This window comes from Arachis hypogaea, chromosome 5, assembly GCF_003086295.3.
Source record: "Arachis hypogaea cultivar Tifrunner chromosome 5, arahy.Tifrunner.gnm2.J5K5, whole genome shotgun sequence".
NCBI lineage: Eukaryota > Viridiplantae > Streptophyta > Magnoliopsida > Fabales > Fabaceae > Arachis > Arachis hypogaea.
In genome coordinates this window covers 112,702,921-112,725,152 of record NC_092040.1, presented here as the reverse complement: position 1 = coordinate 112,725,152, position 22,232 = coordinate 112,702,921, and the positions used below count along the sequence as shown (strand labels likewise).

General features: G+C 26.8%; 3 protein-coding genes across 3 annotated transcripts; 1 reads left to right on the top strand and 2 right to left on the bottom strand.

Moving 5' to 3' along the window:
* Positions 1–5,907: 5,907 nt before the first annotated feature.
* LOC112802846 (remorin) lies at positions 5,908–8,616 on the top strand. The gene is made up of 6 exons (XM_025846215.3): positions 5,908–6,360; positions 6,441–6,637; positions 7,253–7,297; positions 7,410–7,497; positions 7,697–7,778; positions 8,157–8,616. The coding sequence occupies exons 2-6, from the start codon at positions 6,445–6,447 to the stop codon at positions 8,349–8,351; spliced, it is 603 nt and encodes a 200-aa protein (XP_025702000.1). The 5' UTR covers positions 5,908–6,360; positions 6,441–6,444; the 3' UTR covers positions 8,352–8,616.
* A 171-nt stretch (positions 8,617–8,787) lies between these two features.
* On the bottom strand, positions 8,788–10,233 carry LOC112802844 (transcription factor MYB17-like). The gene is made up of 3 exons (XM_072196127.1): positions 10,101–10,233; positions 9,597–9,726; positions 8,788–9,418 (listed from the first exon to the last, which is right to left on the bottom strand). Exons 1-3 carry the CDS (start codon positions 10,231–10,233, stop codon positions 8,788–8,790), a joined length of 894 nt encoding a protein of 297 aa, XP_072052228.1.
* Positions 10,234–11,595: 1,362 nt separating this feature from the next.
* Positions 11,596–14,886, bottom strand: LOC112802843 (transcription factor LAF1). The gene is made up of 3 exons (XM_025846210.3): positions 14,574–14,886; positions 13,912–14,041; positions 11,596–12,397 (listed from the first exon to the last, which is right to left on the bottom strand). The coding sequence occupies exons 1-3, from the start codon at positions 14,707–14,709 to the stop codon at positions 11,722–11,724; spliced, it is 942 nt and encodes a 313-aa protein (XP_025701995.1). The 5' UTR covers positions 14,710–14,886; the 3' UTR covers positions 11,596–11,721.
* Between the last annotated feature and the right edge of the window lie 7,346 nt (positions 14,887–22,232).

The window sequence follows — 22,232 nt, the reverse complement described above, 5'->3', positions numbered from 1 at the left end:
ACCTTTTCCTTGCCCATTGCTTGGGGACAAATTCACGTTGATGTTTACTTCAATGGCTATACAATTATTGAATATGGCATGTGCTTTCTACAAGTTTATTAATTCTCTACAATTATGTGGTTATAATTTTGTGTCATCACTTGTTTATTATGTCACTTCTCTATCAAATTAAATGTTATTCATCTATCTACAATAGCAGTTGAAAGAAAAGATAAATTATTATCATCATACGATTATTAAAGAGATGATAAAGAAAAGTTATAAGAAGGAAAAAAAAAAAAAACTTTGAATGTTTGCTTGGAAATTAAAGCGAAGTCATAAGTTTTAAGCAAACAAAAAATATAACTTTGTTGCACTCATTATTCTTACCATCTTATCTTACTCTTAATCTATATATCTTTTGGTTTCTGTTTCTTGTGCTTGCACTGAATATCTCTAGCTAGCAACCTTTTGGAATAGTATATTTTATTTGCTCTGGTGCATGTTCTTTTAAGCTACTTTTTCAATTTTTTATTTTTATTATTATTTTTTTTTCTTTTTGACAATGAAGATTGTCATTGAAAGCAATGTTCATCCATCTCTTGAAAACAATGAATATCTCTCGATAAACTGTGTTTTCAAGACAAGCTAAATTAAAATGATCATAAAAATGTGTGAGATTTTGAATGAATGTTTTCATCAAGTTTCTAAGGTCAAAATAATTCTTCTGTCGCCATCATTATCCATTTAACTTTCAACAAAATTTGTCATCTGTAAACGTGTAATATTATTATAAGAGAATGACTTAATTAAATACATCAACTGAAACTTAGTACACAATGCAATAAGATAATATAATACTATTGCTTTAATAGAAACTACATATTGGTGTAAAGTTATGCTAAAATCTACATGATGCACAAATTTAGACCCAGATTCACTCTTCCATTTTTTTGTGAGTAACTTAAAATATTTACTATTTTTCTATTATTTTGTTTCTCAGAGACCATTTCAACAATAGATTCTCTGAAAGTGAAAACTCAGATACAGTCGACTTCATGTGAAGTTGATAGTTGAGAGTCGTTAAATGAAAATTTAGTCAAATCAGTTAAATCATCTAACGACTCTCAGTTATAAACTTCACGTTAAGTTGACTACATTTAAATTTCTACATTTTCTAAAAATAAATTAGCCAAAAATAACCAAAACGTATTTTATTTAATATTTATTAATTATTAAATAAAATAAATTCTGATTTATTTTTTGTCATCTTAAAATTACTGAAAATAAATAAATATAGACACAAACCACCAAACTGCCTTTCTAGTACAAAGGTGCAATAATATCCTGGGATCTGCATCCAATGATGATGTCATTATTGCTCTATTTTCAATATGTTATTTTATTTTATTTGGAATTCATGATATCTCAGTGGCTCTGATGAAGTTATAGTTGAAATGATACTTTATCCTACCTTACCATTTCTGAATGGCTAAAAATAAAACCTTACCATTTCCGAAAGAGAGAGGTTCAAACAAATTACAAATATTCTGTCTTGAAGCATGGCATGTGCAATTCCAAAGTAACAACAAAGTGATGGAATATGAAAACCGATGGTCTTTTTTGTCGTAACTTAAAGAAAGGCCAATACAAAAGGGGGGACATAGTTTCAAATAGTGACAATCTCCCAATCAATTTCTACACTTTGTAGTTTGTACTTTGTTTCTTCGACCAAACCTTTGTCCAATTTTCTTCTTTTCCTATTTTTGTCCTAACCTATTTAGCACTAACCATAACGCAATGTCCCAATCTATTTACAATATCTATAAAGAGTTTAATGTTAATGTATTATAACAATGTAAAACGTTTTACATAGTAGTACCATCATAATTTTTTATATTCATGCAGTTAATATAAAAAATAGTTATTTTTGCTCTGTCATGTATTGCGTCTCAAGTGGTTTGAACATGTGAAAAGAAGACCGATATAACACTCAGTTAGGAGGGTAGATGAGATGGAAGATGGACAAGGGGTGAAAGGTAGAGAAAGACCTAAGAAGACTATTCATGAGGTGGTCAAACGAGATCTACATGTAAACGATCTCTCTATAAACATGATACATGATAAAGCACATTGACATTGTTTGATTTATGTAGGCGACCCCACCTAGTGGGACAAAGTTTGTTGTTGTTGTTGCTAATATTAAATTCTGTCTATAAAAACTGGAATTAGAGCGGTGATATATTGAAAAATTAATACAAAATGTTATTAAATATTGTTACATTTTCTTAATTGTGAAATTGACATAATTTTCTTGATTCATATACATTCTTTTTTTTTTCTCTGGGTACTCTTTTTTAAGATTTTTAAACGATGACAAGTTATGAGAGAATAATATTGATAATACTTATTAAAATCTAATTTAAAAGATAATCATATTAACATACATATTCATATTTACTTGAAACTATATTTAATTTCACAAATTAATTGTTTCATGCAATAGTAAATATATTTTACTCTTTAACTATTGGATCTATAGCATTTACAAGTATAAATACAATTCTATTTCTTTTTCTAATACGAATACTTTATTTTTTCTGGTTTGTGTTTCCTTGTGTGAGATATACATTTTCCTAATTTTTTTTTCTTCGACAAAAAGAAGAATAGTACCTCGATTTTTTTTTTTAACTGGAGGACCACAATAAAATTAGGTTGGTTCACCCGATTTTTCTACTATTCATAATTGGGTTGGACTATCCTGATTATCTGCAAACAAAAAATAGAATTTTACAAATAATATAATTTTATTTGTTTATGAAAATATTATTATTTTTATTACATGACTTAAAAGTTGGATGAACAATAAATAAAGAAATGGAGGACATGGTGTTGTACCTGTAATTTGGATTGTCGAGAATGATCCTGAGAACTAAGGAGAAGCCCAATAATGGCTGATATTTTTTATTAACCAATATGGCTTGCACTCTCTAATAAAGTGGAAGCTAATGGGATAACTATTGATGATAACAAAATTAATAAATTATGCTTTATAAAAGTAAAACTATTCATGATACTACTTTTTTTTCTACACATTTCCTATAATAATTCTCCGGATTAGATACCCTTCTACGAGAAACAATCCTATTTGAAATTTGATATGCACACTCATCACTAAATCAATAAAAAATAATTAATAGAAAATATAAGAACCAAATGTTAATTAGTTAATAATATTAGTGTTCGGTTGTTCCTAGGATTAGAGGTCAATTGAGTGTTGGGTCAAGAACAACTACTAAAGAGAGGAAGGTATTTGGATCTGAACGTAGGCTTTAAGAGAGTGGGTCGGCGGATGGGGCCACTTATAAAGATACTCTGATAACAAAATAAGTGTCAGTACGACGAGACGACTAATTAGGATAAATGAGAGGAAGGTCCCTCCTCATTTATACTTTGTATTTGGGTGGGTCTTTTGATTTAGACTCATTCGCCTGAAAGCTTTTGCTGACTGTTTAGGTCTTTCTCGAGAAGTAGAGTAACGCGCAGGTCATTTTTGCACATATGGATCAAAGACCCGTCGAATCGGTAGTCCGCAAAATGAATTTCTGGCTCTTATTAAGTTGGGCGGAACAATTAATCAATTTTATAATTTAAGATTTAGAGGTAATAGTTTATAATTTAGACTCTAAATTTAAAATAAATAAAATAATTTAAAAAACTAATTGATATTAATTGAAAAAATTAGTTATGTAATATTATTCAAAAATTAAAAATCCGTTATCAAGTGAGCTATGCACTCCATATTGTTGTTTATGGTATCAATTAGTAATTAGTTAGATTAATTTGCAATAATGAGTTCAGTTGCTTTATAAAATCACTTAAATACTAGTATATATTATTTCAAACAGTTATTATCAATACTTGGAATGTTTATAATATTTTTCAGTAAATATAATTCAACAATAATAAAAAGTACTCTCGTTACTTCTCAAAGAGAGATATAATAATAATAATTAGTAGTAACAATCACACCCTCAACTTTATTGCAATAAATAAAAGGACCCTCACCCCTTATATAATAATCTTCTATATCTTCCAGCTAAGATTTGTCTTCAAAATGATAAATACATTGAAAGCAAAAGAAAATTATGGAAAGCATTATTAATAAATAAATATATAAATAAATAAAGGGTTGGACAAGTTGAGCAAGAAACCAACGTTGGTCGATTGGGATTGATTGTGAGAGATTTAATGAGCTGTGTTTTTCTAAGGTTGTCCCACAAACAAAATAAGATTCCGTTTTGTGCACGATTATGAAAACTCTAAAGAATCTCTATGAAGTTATTGAATCTTTCTCCGTTTTCTCTTTCATCATGGAATTGAAGCTACTCCACACACAAATTAAACACCGTTTTGATATATATATTCTAAAATTAAGTTTAATACTTAAATTAATCTTTAATTAATCGTATGTAAATTTAATTTTTAAAAAATTAAACATCTCAAAAGAACAAATATGATTACACAATTGTATAAAATATTTTATATTATTACTGCATCAAATTAAACTCATATTATGTATGTTTATTTAACTAAAATAGAGACCAATTTAATTTATTATAAGTGTATTTTTTAAAGATAACATTTTAATCTCTTAAAAATAAAATTAACACATGAGTGGTTTTTTAGAGATTATTGACCTTTAGAACTAAACTCATTAATTTGTTACACCTGGTGAAACCTTGATTAATACGATAATGCCAACGAATTATGTTCAACTTTATAGTATCCACCAATATTCCCATTTGGAAGATTATGAAATGATTAAATTAAAGAATATTTTCCTCACAAAAAGGAAGGCATGTTTATTGGCGTGAAATGTTTTGATTTAGGTATTTATATTATATATCGACATAATAATTTAGGGTGTTGGCTTATTGATTAAGGAGATGTTCTTTCTATATTAACTATTTCGGTTCAGATGTTAGGGCTAATTATTGAACTTAATGATTAATTAAAATTGCTCCTTTTTGGTTATCATTTTTCAAAGAAAGAGATTTACATACCCACAAAATTAAGAGTTATTAAATATGAGAACCTTTGTTAATGAAATAATAAAAAGAATTGATGCCCTTGGCCTTATAAATAAAATCTCGAATATAATTGAGTATTCATTATCAAATATTATTTTGTTTTGAGAACCTTTAGGTTTGAGTTTTTTTTTTTATTAGAGCTATGTAACCCTTCCACTAGACTAATATTCATATTCATCTAATTAGAATTGATTCCATCTTTGTTATCTACGGTTTTTTCTTTTCTCTCCCAGAATAAAGTATTTTTTATTTTTAAAATTTATTAAAAATTTAAAAAAATAATACCTTTAAATTTTATTTTATTTTAATGTTGTCTCAAAAAATTTTTTATTTGTATCAAATATACTCCTTACGACTAATTTTTTATGATAAATTTAACAATAATTTTACAAAAATAACCTTTAACATAAACAAATCAGACATAAATGTCATACGTTATTACTGGATTGATTCTAAATTTTTTAAAAATTTAGCTATTAGGAGTATATTTGATATAAATTGAAACTTATTCAAAGATAAAATTAAAATAAAATAAAAGTTAAAGATATTTTTAAAATTTTTGACAAACTTCAACGATAAAAATATACTTTATGTCTCACTAATAGTTATACTTTTCTCAATTCAAAATTATGTTTTTTTTTAGGGTATATTTCATTAATTATTGAAAAATGAAATATAAAGATGTCCAAAAGCAGGACAGCATAATAAAAAGTGGGGATTTTCCAAAAATACTGCACTAAAGGTATTCATCCAACGGTGCGTGGTCGAAAAATGAAGAAAAATCTTAAAGAAAAAAGAATGATAAATCAAATTGAATGCAACTAAATTCAAAATTATGTTGCTTATTAAAAATAGTTATCATATATATTTTTGTGTATTAACAATTATGGCAATCAAATTACTTTTTTTATTTTTCATTTTAATCCTATCTCAATGAATCATACATGGAAACTCAAAGGAGAAAAATGATGAAACAAGGGGAAAAAAAAAAAAGAAAATGGAGCCCAGAAAGGGGTATGTGTAAAAGAGTGATTGAAACTTTGAAGTTTGGTTATCCATTTTGGTGTTGTTTTGTGTATATAAATAATTTGATTGGAAGATAGCATGTGGAGCTGCTTTCATACTCCATAATCTGTTACTGTGCCAACTCATTCTGAGGCCAATTTGTACCTAACACACCCCCTAAGAAATCAGAAAAATCCTTCTTCATATTCTTCATTTAACAGCTACAACCATAATATCTCAACCAACCCCTTATTTCTCTCTCTCTCTTTCTTTCAACTTTGAAGTAAGTGAAACTGCTTTCTTTGTTTTGTGTTACATATAATTCAATTTTGTAAACTAAACTGAGCTCTCTTATTGGTAAAGAAAAATGACAGAAGAGCAACCTCAAACTAGTGTGGAATCTCAAAAACCTTCTTCTGATGATCCTTCTCCAGCTGCTACAACTGAGGCTCCTTCTCATGAAGAACATGTTCATGAAGCTTCTAAGGATGTGGCTGAGGAGAAATCTGTAATTCCAGATACCAAGCCTGATGAATCCAAGGCTCTTGTTCTAGTTGAGAGTATGATATCTAATTATATATACTATAACTACTACCCTTTTTATTATTATATTATATGCTCCAAAAGGATTCTTGTTTCTATTCTTTTATTAATGATTAATATATGTTTGGTTGTGAGCAAGTGTTGTTTATATTTTTCTGTTGTTCTTCTGAATTTCAACTTACAAGGTTGTTTTTTTTCCAAATTTTAGTGCCAAAACAAAAATCTTGCATCATGGTGTTTATAGATATTATATTTCTCTTCTTTCCCAAAAAGTATAAAAATCACTGAAATTTTTAATTGTTATAATTCTATAGAATAGGTTGTTGTTATTTTATCATATATCTTCCCCCTTTTGGAAATAGAATTAGAAATTGTATTTGATTCTTTTTTGTTCTTGTTCTTTTATGTGTTAACTTTTTGCTAGAATTTTCCTATTTAAGTTGAATTACTCTGCACCCTTCAGCTTCTATTAGCAGAGAGATTGATTCTTCTATTAGCAAAGAATTCATTTAGCTCAAACTTTCTAAACTTTCACCATGCAGTTTAGTTCATAAACATGAGTATAATCACAATCATAAGTTGATGTTAATTGTTTTTGTTATGTTTATTCTTGTTAATTTGGTGATTGCCAGAGCCTCTTGTTGAAGAGAAACCATCTGAGGGCTCCGTTGACCGAGGTATGTCGATTTTCTTTGTGAATTTTGGTTTCTCTTTTATGCAACATTATCTTCAAATTACAGATTATGAAACATGTTTTTTCTTTTTTTCTTTTTTCTTTGGGGTTTGTAGATGCTGTGCTTGCAAGAGTTGCAACAGAGAAGAGGCTATCACTAGTCAAAGCATGGGAAGAAAGTGAAAAGTCAAAAGCAGAAAACAAGTAAGAGCATCAATTCCTTGCTTCAAATGAAAACATCTTGTTCTTCTTTTGGTCTTTTGAATGAAAATTTTCTATTAGAAAGTAGCTTTGTTTTTGCTAATTTAGCATTAGGCATTCATATTAGTTTATCATATTCTTTTGTTCTTTGGCTTTATTTAATAATGTTTTGAATACTAATTGAAATGAAAACGTTGAGCAGGGCTCACAAGAAGCTTTCAGCCATTTCTGCATGGGAGAACAGCAAGAAAGCTTCTGTGGAGGCTGAGTTGAAAAAAATTGAAGTAAGAATTCATTTCATTAGTTCTTTTCTCTTTCTGTTTTATTAGAATTGATCCTACAAGCAAATAAATAGTAGTTAATCCTCAAAGTAGTCCTCGAAATTGATCGGATGCATTAAAATAAGTCTCTGATATTTTAATCACATCAATTACGTCCTTAAGATTGACAAAAAAAACCACGTTAGTCTCTAACGGCATGACGAGACTAACATGATGCACTTTTGCTAATCTCGAGAACTATTTCAATGCATGCAGTCAGCCAATTTGAGGGACCACTTAGATTTAAATACCAAATTGTGGCTTATTTTATATCACTTTCTTGGGATTTTTTATGGAAAAAGAGAGGAATCTAAGTTGACAAATTTTTTCACATGTGAGTAGGAGCAACTAGAGAAGAAAAAGGCAGAATATGCAGAGAAAATAAAGAACAAAATAGCTGCAATCCACAAAGAAGCTGAAGAAAAGAGAGCTATCATTGAAGCTAAAAAAGGAGAGGATCTCTTGAAGGCAGAGGAGGTAGCTGCAAAGTATAGGGCTACTGGAACTGCTCCAAAGAAACTCCTTGGTTGTTTCTAATGCCTCTCATTCAAGCAAAAAAGCCTGTTTGGAAATCAAAGATGTGAATTACTATTTGTGCATTTCTTTCATCTCTTCCCATTCATATATCAATACAACTGTGTGATCTGAGTTTAATTTTATGTCATGCAAAATTTAGTTCAATGTTCCTTTCATTATGTGTCTATAGAGATTGTTATGTTGGAGTGTATATATATATATATATATATTTATATTTATTTATATATACCATCTACTTTGAGGACAATGAAATTAAATTATTCCATTCCTTTTGTCCAATAATTACTCTTTGATTAGTCTAGGAGCCTGGAAAAATGATATAATCAATGATAAGGACATTATTAAGATCTCAAATTAGTTGCTGCAACATTATGACTACATTAGGAAAAAGCAATAAAATGATCCTAAAATCAAAGCATATTATGAAGACTCTTTCTTACTCACATCTACCATCAAGGGTATTGAGGAAATTGTCATTCTGTCCTAAGAACAACACTTCCCCATCAGGCACATCTAGCAGATGATTTATTGAAGAATCAGAAGTATCAAGAAATTCATAATAGCCTAAACTCGACTCGGCCGTGCCACCATCTTCAAGCTTTGCCTTAGAGCTACTTTTTTGTTGTTCATGTGTAATGTCAGCAAAGAAACTGCTTTCTGTGTTCTTCAACTTCAATGAGACTTCAGAACTCGACTCCAATTTGGACGAAGATAATGATGCTTGTGACACAAGGTTCTGAGTCACCACTGCTCCTTCTTCTTTCGCCTTGATCACGCGAAAAGACTGTCCAACCTCAGAATGCCAGAGTTGGAGAAAGTGATCCTGGTATGATTCACTTGCTGAGAATGAATTATGCAATGAGGATTCCATTGACAACCTTGCCTCAGCTTCAACTCTTGCACTTTCCCATTGCACCATATGGCGTGTAGAAGGAGATTCAGATTTAACATTGTTATGATCAGGCACGAAGGAGGATCGAGGCAGGCGCTTCTTCAGTTGCGTGTTCCAAAAGTTCTTGATTTCATTATCTGTTCTTCCTGGAAGATGGGATGCTATAGCAGCCCACCTAAAAAGTATTTGTTTTTTTACATGCAAATTGAATGTAACATTACAAGCATAATGGAATTGCAACATAAATGCTGAAACTGAAGAAATCAACATTAAAGGAATCAACTAGAGTTCATTCATTCATTCATTCATTCAAGCACTATTATTGTTCTTTGTTAACTCATAATGTGAGGTACCTGTTTCCAAGCATGCCATGAAGCTGAATAATTGTACCCTCTTCTTCAGTTGTAAATGGACCACGTTTTATGTCAGGGCGAAGGTAATTTATCCACCTTAGACGACAGCTTTTGCCACATCTCAGGAGACCTTAGTTAGTGCCAAGTTTAAAGATTAGAGTTCACCAACAGAATCATATAATGTGTCATGTTTGTTCATTTTTTCATACAACATTTAACTAATTTTTAAGACCTATAGTTAGATACTTAGATATACATGGTTCTGTCATCAATTTTCTCCTCAAACATGATTCTGTGAACTATTTCTCAAGGGTATAAAAGTTATATTCATCTAAGACTTGACCAGTTAAATTCAAGAATTTGAGTTGGTGCAATTTTAAGACACCCCACTTGGTTTTTCTGTTTTTTTTCTAGCTTCAAAAAGTTCTAAAAAACTCCACACTAGAAAAGAAAGCAAAAAAGAAGAAATAGAAATGCAATGACACAGGGAATTCAAACTTGCACCTGCTTGCTTTGGAACTGTTCTCCAACTTCCATGGCCATGTTTCTTAATGTATTCAATCAATGCTTCATCTTCTTCAGGAGTCCAAGCACCTCTTCTCACTCCATGTTTATCACAGCATGGTGTTTTCCCCATCTTCACCACCACTACTTCTACTACTAGTGCCTCATCACCACAACAATAATAATAAAACTCTCACTCTAAAATAAGAGTTGGAGTGTTGCAGAAGTAAAAAGATCAAGTGAAGTGAAGTGATGGGATGAGTCAAATTGAAAACAACTGAGGGCAATAAATGCATAATGTATAGGACAATTGAGTTTTCAGGCTTGCATTTAATGAAGTTCATGACCACTATGGCAATGCATCAAGGTTCTCAATGACAGCATAAAAAGCAAAAAAAATAATAAACATCACAATCCCTTTAAAGAGAATGGTGCAAAATGACAAAATACTCAGAGAAACAAGTGTTGGGATGTGAAGAATCCTCAAAAAAGCTATCAGATAGTGAGAGATTCCTGCATCAAGATAAATAGCAGTGATCACAGTTTGAAATAAACTGAATTGATTGATATACAAATTTTGATAAGTAAATATCACATTTGACACATTGTTAATATCATAAAGATATATATTAGACATTTGATGATTAATTTTACTTATGAGCTTGTTATTAAATGTTTAGGGAGAGTATAGAAGCTGCATTGTGATTGTGTGAGTGAAAAAATATATGAACCAATGGACAAAAGTTAGAAAAGACAAGGCACAGATGTATATATCATAAATGGGAAAAAATCATTAGAATTGAACTATTCCAAGGAATGTCATAGAGGGGCCATATTCCACGTGTCAGCTAATAAGACTTATTGCTATTAAATGAACAATAATGATGATGTCAATTGCATTGCAGGGTAACTGAGGAGTCAAATATGTCAACTTGGCTTCTATATTTTGGTACTTTGGTCACTGGTAAATGTTACTTTCACAAATATGTTGGGTACAATTCCAACCCAAAGGATTAAAATTCAATGCTTGGTCCATAGATTATAAAAACCTTTGTTTCATTCATGTGCTGAAAAGGCCATCAAAGTTAGTATGAAGTACTTTTTCTGTTTCTTTCTAATTATTTATTACTATAAAATTCTGATACATTTTAGGTTCATGTGTATATTAAATTGAGGGTGTACTGAATTTGCAATAACTTTAAGTGAAAGGATCGTTATCAATGCCAAAGATATGAGTTAATTTCTTGATCATGACAAAATTAAATGCTAAAGATTTGGCATATATGCTTGGATTTTTTCTCACACTTAAGCCTTATAAGTTCCAATGCTAGAAATTTTAAACATTTACAGACAAACAAATTGATTTAATTAAGACCAGCAGATTTTGACATCTTTTTTTGAATCAAATTTACATCAGCAAATATATATATATATATATATATATATATATATATATATATATATATATATGAAGAATAACAACTAAATACAGATACATATCTAGTATATATATATATATCCTTCTGAACTCATATAAGTATACTATAATGCTGAGATTTGTTTGGTTTCAGTATGTAATGTAAGACAATAATAAATTAGAAGACATTTGGAAACTTTGTCCTCATAGTGAATTACTCATAACATACATTGCACCATTGTTGAGGCTGAAATTGCTGCACAAATCAGCATCATCATCAATGAAATGTTGAATGTAGTCATTTCCAACAACCTGATTTGAGAACTTATTAACCTCTGAATTGTACACTTCAGTTGCTGAACATTGACTTAGACTATTTTGATATTCTCCACCAAAGGGTCCTTCTGATGATGACATATGCATCAAATCTTCTTGAAAAGTTGAATTTTGATCAAACCCATTTCCCAATATCATCAAAGACTCATCTGAGTTCATAGAACTACCACCATTTACTTGGTCTAATGAAAGCCACTCAGCAAATAACAATTTTGGTAAGGAGCCATGTGAAGCCTCCTTGGATAATTGGTAATTATTATTAGTAATATTATTATGATTATGTTCATATGAGTGATCAACTAAATTTGGTGCTGGTTTATCCATGTTTTGTAGTAACAATCCATAGTTTGGATCATTAGTTACAAGTTTATTGGGAGAGAATGAATAGTCTATTGTTTCTGAGCTTGAGGTAGCATACTGAACTTGTTGATGAGATTCATCAATCTCTTTTTCTTTGGCAACTTTCTTCTTCAAATACGAATGCCAATAATTCTTTATCTCATTGTCAGTTCTTCCTGGCAATTTTTGTGCTATCTGAGACCACCTATAACCAAACATAATTCAAGTTAGTCTATAATATTCAGAATAAAATGTTTTCAATTATAAAGAGATTTTATGAAAAAATTTGTGCTTGTTTTTTAAGATATATAATGTGTTGATTCATATTATTCGTTGATTTAAAATAGATGTAGAGGTGTGGACTTAACTTAGATAAGATTTATATTTCATTTGGAATAAACTATATATCATTTTTACTATTAAAATTTTAGATGCTAATAAATTTATTATACATCACAAAAAATAGTATTTATAAACATGATTTTTGTATAACAAATATATTCCGATGTTAATTTTATTCATGAATAGATTTATCAGTATTTTTTTATAAAAAAATAATAGTTTATTATCTCATTTGATAGTGAATAATACCTACTTTAGTATTATAGGATTAGCAAATATTATTATTTTAGATTAATATTTGATCAACAATAATTTATACTCATATTTATAAAAAAATTGTACTCATAATTATATTTGCATATATTTATTAGATTTTACATATATAAATTTATATTAAAGACAATTTGATACTTGTGCTAATTAAATACCAACCAAAATTGATAATAAAAAAAAACCTACTCGCCTCTATTTTTTGTAATACCTAAATCAATATGGTATTTTGTATCATATATTGTATGAACAAATGACAAAGTTCTAAATTTTGCATAAATAATATATTAAATATCAATGATGTCAAATATATATTAAAATTAATTATTAATATAAAATATATATTAAAAATAAATTAAAAAATATATATTTATACACAAATATATAATACTGATTTTAGTGTTAAATTAGTGTATATGCAGCAATTTTTTATTAAATATTATAGGTAACATTTTTTACATAGCAAAGGAAGTTATGCAAGTGCTTTGTTATTAGAAATAAATGAAATCTGGACCCCCACAATAGCACAAGTAGGGATAAAATTTTGTTGACTTTCTGCTCTAAATTCGGAGGATGGAGCTCTTAGTTAAGCTTATCATGTTCACTACAATGATCATACACATTTCAAAGCATGATAATTGTGAAGAAAGAATAAAGAAGAATTATCCAATTATAAAATGTATAAATAAATGATTGAATGTGATGGAGGGTCAGATAAACAAATAAGGAATATTAGCCCATGTGTCTTTTCTTCTAAGTACATTCACTTAAAAACAAAGGAGCATGCTTTCTATGCCAGTTGTTCATGGTCTACTAACCTATTAGATTTTCCATTTAGCATAAAATATCATTAAATGACAAATAAGCTGCCAAATCCAATTGAATTCTTTAACTTAAAAGCTTAGAAGAAAAAAACAATGAAATGAATAAAATTTCCTTTCCTTGAACCATTTGCACTAATTATTATTAGGTGATTAAGACTTTAAAATGTTATCATAATTTTGACTTGCAAAGCAATTATCCAATTCAGTTTTAAAATAATAATAATAAATTAATAATTTAATAATTATGAAAAAAAGTACAATTATTTGTGTATGCGTTGCTTACTTGTTTCCCAACATGTGGTGAAAGGTGACAATTGTATCCTCCTCTTGTTTGGTGAACATGCCTCTTTTTAACCCTGGCCTCAAGTAATTAATCCACCTTAATCTGCAACTCTTTCCATTCCTTTGCAACCCTATGTATTTATATATACATTTAATTATATATGGAGAATACTAGATAAACAATGACTATCTTAAATAACATAAACAACCACTAATCAAATAAAAATACATTACACCTCTAAATTAATCATCTAAATTTTAATATTAAAATAATTATCCGTACGCCTAATGAAATAAACATCCGATATATCTATTATTCACATTATTTAAAATTTTCATTATCTACCTATACTTTTCCGTTATATATAACAACTCACCATGTAGTAAAATAATGAATACTACCAATCAAAATGATCCTGAACTTCAAATCACATTTCTGATTCTCAATTTGCATTGGAATTAGTGATTAACTATATTGGACAAGCTTATCATTGATGCCAAATTCATTGAAGCATGCCAGCATTAGAAAATAACTAATTAGTAGCTAGGCACATTTTATCATATGAAACTATAATTAAAGCAAAGCTTTATATATATGGAATTAATGAGTGGTAAAGAGAAAGAGAAAGAGAAAGATGAAGAGAAAAATGATGAAACACTAACCTGCTTTAATGGGGACTGAACTCCAACAACCATGGCCATAGTTTAGGATATAATTTCTGAGCTTGTTATCTTCTTCAGGTGACCATAACCCTTTTCTGTGTTTTGCTTTTGTTTTTTCTATTTGCTGGCACCCCATTTTCTGTTTCTTAATTATAACACACAAAATTCAGTTTAATGTATGGTATATATATGTAAGCTTTATTGATTCCTTAAAAACAGATATATATGAGGAAGTAGAGACACACGGAATAGACACAAAGAGGCTAAGAGAAAGAGAGACAGAGAGAGAAAAATTAAGAATAATATTTGGCATGGAAACAGTGATGAACAAGCTGATTGATATATATAAAGCAGTGAATAATAGTGTTGCTATAATTAATTCAGTTATTCACATACACAAGAGCTTTGAAATAAAAAAATGTATATAAAAACAAAAGCATGTAACTTCCTTATGTAATAACTATAAATAAATAAATAAACTTGTGTTTTATATATTGCTGTGTGAGTTTGAAACCAGGTTCATTTCATCCTATATACCTCTCTCAAAGGTTACCAACTTGAAAAATGTTGGAATAGTTTTGTACAATTTTTTTTCTTTTTGCCATTTTTCTCTGCACCAATCATAGAATTTATTCAATTTTTTTTTACAGTATTTTTCAACTCGATAGATCAAAGATTAATCTGTTGCAAATTTGAATTTCATCTAAAAATTTGTTACTGGATAATAAATTATTACCGATACTTGCTTAAGCGAACGAGTAAGTTGACCACTCGACCAACTCAAATTGATTATACTCAAATTAAAAACCACGTCAATGTGCATGGTTTGATTTTTTGCAAAAGGACGGGCCCATTTTGATCATTGTTATTAATTTGTTAATATATGAGACAATATATTTTAAACCTTAAGTAGGGTTTATAATAGTTTAATGTCTAATGATTTCCTTTCTTACCTAATAATATCAAAATCTTATTTTATGTTATATTTGGCCTTTGTTAATGATACATGATAAGAATCTTCCAACCTCACCTACAACCTAAAGTCCTAAACTATGCCTAATTGTTTCAAATTTAATTAATTTGTCTAAGTCCTTAAACACATAATGTTTTAGGACACTCAATTAGCTTGTTCAAGGTCAACCTTTACCTGCTTTTGTGCCGACACATTTTTTATCCCAAAAGCAATAATTAACATAAAGTACTGTGTGTGTATACAAGACTTGATAAACTCAAACTCTTTGATTTCCTGTTTCGTTATAGTTGTGACCTATGAATAGTAAAATAAAAATATGTGGAAAAGATAAGATAAACAAACTTGTAAAATTGTTCTTTCTAGTTTCTTCAAACATTATTTACATCCCAAAGATTTCAAGTATAGTTTAAATCTGGTAAGTGAAAAAATACTGTATATATTTATTTTATTAATATATACACTACAACAAAATTATTTTTAATAATAAAATTTTAATAACAATAATATAATAACTGTTATATATCTTATTTAACTTATATTTTTGTGTCAATTATATACTTATCGTTATTACTATATATTATAATGATAATTATATACTATTTTTTGTAGCAATTAAAAAGTCTTTACCAACAATAATTGTATAATTACGTTAAAAATTTTTAGCGACGAAGTATAAAATAGTTAATATTTAATTGGTGGTAATCTACTAATGATTATTTTTATTGTTGTTAAAAATAAAATAAATGACCACTAAAAAAAATAAATTTTCTGTAATAGTAGATAAATAAATATTATGTGTATATTTAAATTAATATTAAGTTTATATACTTATTAAATCTAACCTTAAACTTAGTAAATAAGGAAAAAATAAGCAAAGTCCATAATTTGATAAAATTGATGATGTGAAAAGAAAGACCAAATTAACTTAATTAATTAATCTCAAGGGATATGCTTTGATTAAAAAAGGCACTATATATAGATATCTAGGAATATATATGTTATTGCACAACGAAAAAGACAAAAAGAATTATATATTGTATAGTAACTGATCAAATAATTCCCCTATTCTTATGGCACACGTCAAATTTTCTCTTGCAAAAAATATCCCCTATGATTGGATGATGTATGCATCTAATGAGTGGTGACATAAAATACCAGCTCCAACTATAATTAACTATACAAGAATCAGCAATAAGATTATATTCAAGAATTATTTGAACCAAAATCAACCTTGCCAGAATAATTGCACCTTCAAAAAATTATATGTCTATGATTATTATTATTAAATATATATTAATTAGGTCCACAAAATTATATATTAATAGCTTAGAGGCTGTAATTATTGGAGAAGTATAATAATCTTGATTGACAATAATGTCAAGGTATCATCCACATTATTAACACATACATATGGTTTTGATTCAAAAAATTTTTGTTCCACATGGTTTCAAAACTGACATATATTCTGTCTTCATTGTTTTCCTTAGTTGGCACACATAAAGTACTTGGGAAGCTCCAATAAAAATGCTTAAAATGCTTTTTTAAAGAAATATTTATGTATTGTATTATTATTATTAAACGTATTAGTGAATTGATTATTTTTTTATTTTTAAATAAATTAGAATAAAATCAAATTTTTTATAACAATAACAATAAATTTAATTTTTTTATGAATTTAATTATATTTTTAAATTTTTAAGAATTTAAATATCCACAAACAAAAATTTAGAGATATATTTATTTTTTTATTAAAAAATTTAAAGATATTCAATTTAGATTATATAATTTTATCGGATTAAATTAAGTCTAATAATTATAATGCAGACATTTAGATATTAAATTTATTATTGTTGTTATAATAAATCGATTTTGTACTAATTTATTAAAAATAAATTATTAATCAATTTAATAAAAATATCTAATAATAACATGACACATATAACATCTTAAAAAAAATATTTTTAATATTTTTATTAAAATAGTCTCCTAAATACATAACCACCTCTATGGCTTTCTCCATCCAAAATTATGAAGGAAAAAGCGTGTATTAGGTTTAGGAATTTTACTTATTGGAAAAATCTTATTAATAACAATAATAAATTAAAGGAACACCCAAAACGAGTACTATTGCCACATCTCTCTCATTTATTTTTGTATGCTCTTCTTAATATACCCTTTATTTTTTATATAAATGAATAATTCAAAGGAACAATTATTTAATATATTTTATTATAATATTTTTTATTTTTGTGAAGTTATAATTAATAAATACTAATTAAATTCATATATAATCTAATTAATATAAAACTTGGATTTAAATTTTTTTTACTATTTTAGTTTTTAAAATAAAAATTTTATATGTTTCATTTCTGAATTAAAAATAAATTACAATAAAATTACTCTAAAATATTATAATATCTAACATGTATATCCAGTATTATACCATTCAGTGTTGGTATTAATCAATAAATAATTTTATTATTATTCAATACACATACAAACACATATATTAAAAGAGAACCAAAAAGACTAATATTATAAATTCTTTAGGTTTTTGTTTCGCCTTTTTTATTATTATTCTCATTAAATAAACATGATTAATTGATTTCAGAATACTTAATTAATTAAGAGATGGATAAAATTAACATACTAATCACTTTAACTAATGTAATTTATTTGGTAGATTATTTTAGTCTAATCCTTAATGGGGATGAAAAGTCTAATCCTTCAATATTATATTAATTACTTCAGTTGATATTAACAAATTACTTTCACTTCATCATATATTAGATGGTCTTTTTAAAGCTCACGAAACATGAGAAAAGATTTTAGTTAATAAATTAAATTAGTTGGCACATTTGTCTTTATTAATGGAGAAAAATACATAAGCTGAGAAGCAAGGTCATATTTTATTCAAATATTTTAAAATATATAAAACTTTTGGTAGCTTCCGTTTAATATATAATTAATGAAGCATATGCCAAATTCAAAACAGGAACATTTATCCCATCATTGACTCAATTGTGATCTCAATTTGGTCAACGGACACAGGAATATGAGAGAGATGGGACAAAGAGAAAAGATTACTCAGTAAGTTCCAAAACTCGTGCAAGGTACATTATTACAAATTTGAGAAGATTTAATCAATAATTAATAATAAAATAGTTAAATGAGATCAACAAGAAATCTTAAATATTGCTGATAATTGAAAATGCGATTCTTTAAAACATAAAATAATGATGAATTTTAATAATTGGGTTTTAGTTAAATAAATTAACATACTAGTAATCTCTTTGCCAGATTATTGTACATGCATTAAAAATTGATTAAAAAAAATTAGAATCGTTGTACATGCATTAAAAATTGATTAAAAAAATTAGACATCAAGTTAATTGGTTTTAAGTCTGGCCACGTACTCAGTATCAAGAGATGTTCATTTCATAATGGACTATATATATTATTATGGTTGAAAATAGCTAGTGATGATAAAATTTTGAGACAGACTTATTTTAATTTATAGTTAGTATTCTTTAACCTATCTATGATTTGGTGTGTTAATATTAAATTGTCCATCAAAATTTCAAAGGTATAATACAAGCATTAAATTAGAATGCCAAAGAAAATATCATTACAACAATATAGATTATTTTTTAGGGTTATAATGTGTAAAAGAAAATTAAAATTTGTCAAAAAAATAAATTTTGACACTATTTTAACTATGAAAATATGTTAATAAATTTTTTGTCAAAAATAGTATTTTTAACATATAAATGATTGTGAAAAAAATTTAAATTTTATTTTGATAAATATTGGCTGTCAAAAATAATTTATTAGAAAATTTTGAGAATATATTTTCTGTGATACTTATTAATTGTCAAAAACACTATTTATTTTGACACTTATTGACTATAAAATATTTTCAACAAAAAATTTTAACAAAGAATGAAATGAGATCTTGAAACTAAATAATAAATTGAGATTTTAAAGATAAAAAATGAGTAGTATAATCCTAAATTGAGAGTAGTGTGATGTCAAAATTAACAGAGCCCAAAAAAGAAGAAAAATAGTGGAGTAAATTGAAAACAAATGAGTGTCAAAATTGAAGAGTAATTTTCTATGGTCAAATTATTCATCAAGAAAACATAGAAAATTTGATATTTGTGATATTTGTCAAAAATATATATTAATTTTGACATTTAATTATATTGTTAAAAAATAAAATGTTAAAATAACTCTATTTTCTTGTAGTGTATGTAATAAATAGAAAAGTTCATGTGATAAATTTTCTAGAAACTTGTATTGTATTCCAACCATTTTTATTTTATTATGTTATTAAAATTAAATCAATCTTGTCATAGAATCTTAAAAGTTTTGAGAGTTAGAAGAAGTCGCTTATTAATTTTTTTGTGTGATAGAGAGATATGTATCATGAAATAGTATAAGAGAATAGTGTTTTTATACAAATTGGTGTCTTCAATTTATTTATATTGTTTAATTTTTCAAACAAATTAAACGATCACAAATCGAACTGTCCAATTTATGTTTTTAAAAATTAAAAAGCTTTTAATATTAAAATCAATCCGTTTGATTTTTTTTTCAAAAATAAAAAAATTTAAAAATACAAATTGAATAATTTTTTTAAACAAATCGCACCAATTTGAATAATATTAATTAAAAAAAATAACACTATATCAAAGAAAAAGACGTAATCTTTAAATAACAACGTATTACATATATTTAATCAATATAAAAAAACTAACTTAAAAGAAATAGTTTTATGAAGTCAAAATAAAAATTTAACTAAAAAAAATTACTTCACACTTATAATAAATATCATAAAGATTATTTTCGCAAACATGTTTGGTATCGCAATTTTAATATATTCTGAAAAACATTCTAGAAAAGTGATTTTTTTTAGGCACAGTATTTTTCATAGCTTAACAGACTAAAGATTAATTTATTGCGGATTTGAGCTCTGTTTAAAAATATTTTGTTGGCCAGTAAATTAATGTATACACAGGATTCAAATTTAATACTTGTTTAAGTGAACGAGTAAATTGACAATTCGACCAACCCAAATTGATTGTTTGACAAAGTGAATTGAGGTAATATTAAACGTGGAATAATCCAAACGTGCTTTCTGCGTTGAAAGAGTTTGTGATGTAAATCTTTTGTTCATAAGAGATCTTAGATTTGTCCATATAAATATCAGAACATGGAGCATGCGACACAGAAAGTTATGAAGTCCTTCTTAAAAGATCAATTCATGGTAGAGCATGCTTAATAATTTAATTGAATTTTTAGATCTAATTGCATTGTTTTCTTGTGTATTAGCTAGGATCTTACTGTGATGGCTTATAACTTATATAAGCGTGTAATATTTGGATATAGCAGGTCGTTTGGGAGTCTCAATAATTACCACAAATTTTGTGTGGTTTTATTTTTCCTTATACAATCTTTATACTAATTAACAATAATAAAAGAATGAAAATAAAATATAATTTAATTATATTATAGTTTTTTACTGTATTTTTTGACTCAATAAAGAGTTATAAATTATTATTTATTAATAAATTATTACATACATAAAACAGTATTTAAATTTTTAAAATTATTTTAATAAATGAGTAATTTATTCATCTACTAAAATTGTTGGTTATAATTTAATTATATTAATTTAAAACAATGTAGATATTCTTATGGAAGTATTCAATTATATATTACATTCACATATCTAGACGGCGACCTTTCTCCAAGGATTTGACTATAATTTTCATTCTAATTTTAGCTAACTTAATTCATTAATTAACAATACTACTAAGCTGGACTATGATTCGAGATAATAATAATAATAATAATAATAATAATAATAATAATAATAATAATAATATATAATGTTTCGGTTAACTTTATTTCGTCTTTAACATTTAAAATATTTTATTTTATTTATTTTTGTCTTATTTGATTAAAATTAAAAGTTTTTCTTTTAAAAAATACTACCGTTATCTGTTTCTTTTTCTTATTCTTCTATTATTTTCATTTTCAAATCACACTAGTTACAATTATGATCTTTGCTGCTACTTTAAACAAAAAAAAAAAGCATATTTTGAAAAAAAATTATTTTAGTTAAAAAATTAAAATATGACGAAATAAAATACCTAAAATAAAAATATATAAGAGATTTTAAAAGTTAAAGATAAAATTAAAATTTAATATAAATATCAAAAATTAAAATATATTTTAATAATCATAATAATATTTTATACACTCGTAAACTAAGTCCGATCTTTTGCTCGATCACACTTAATTCTAATTTTATTAGTTTAGTAAATCATACTTAGTTTTAATTAATTAAGAGCCGACGGACAAGATAACAACTTATTTTAACCCAATTTAAATTTAATAAAACTATCATTTTATTTTATATACTCAAGACATATATACATTAATATATTTTAATTTTGGTTAATCAAAGAAAGTAAAATATTTATTCTTAAAATTTTATAAATCAATAATGAATGAATATATATACACGGTCTTTTGGTTCTAGCAACATGTGTCCTCATGACAATGATAATGTGGACTTGGTTTAGCTCAACTTTCAACTCATCATAATTGGAGAAACTTACGCATCGAATTATTAATGATTTGACACATTATATTGATTGTGACATCCTTGTAATATA

Coding starts and splice junctions, on each gene's coding strand:
- LOC112802844 (XM_072196127.1), bottom strand. CDS start 10,233: ATGGGGAAAACACCATGCTGTGATAAACATGGAGTGAGAAGAGGTGCT. Junction 9,727..10,100: donor AACAGTTCCAAAGCAAGCAG/GTGCAAGTTTGA, acceptor GCACTAACTAAG/GTCTCCTGAGATGTGGCAAA. Junction 9,419..9,596: donor CATGGCATGCTTGGAAACAG/GTACCTCACATT, acceptor AATACTTTTTAG/GTGGGCTGCTATAGCATCCC.
- LOC112802843 (XM_025846210.3), bottom strand. CDS start 14,709: ATGGGGTGCCAGCAAATAGAAAAAACAAAAGCAAAACACAGAAAAGGG. Junction 14,042..14,573: donor TTCAGTCCCCATTAAAGCAG/GTTAGTGTTTCA, acceptor ATAAATACATAG/GGTTGCAAAGGAATGGAAAG. Junction 12,398..13,911: donor CACCACATGTTGGGAAACAA/GTAAGCAACGCA, acceptor GTTTGGTTATAG/GTGGTCTCAGATAGCACAAA.
- LOC112802846 (XM_025846215.3), top strand. CDS start 6,445: ATGACAGAAGAGCAACCTCAAACTAGTGTGGAATCTCAAAAACCTTCT. Junction 6,638..7,252: donor GGCTCTTGTTCTAGTTGAGA/GTATGATATCTA, acceptor GGTGATTGCCAG/AGCCTCTTGTTGAAGAGAAA. Junction 7,779..8,156: donor CTGAGTTGAAAAAAATTGAA/GTAAGAATTCAT, acceptor ACATGTGAGTAG/GAGCAACTAGAGAAGAAAAA.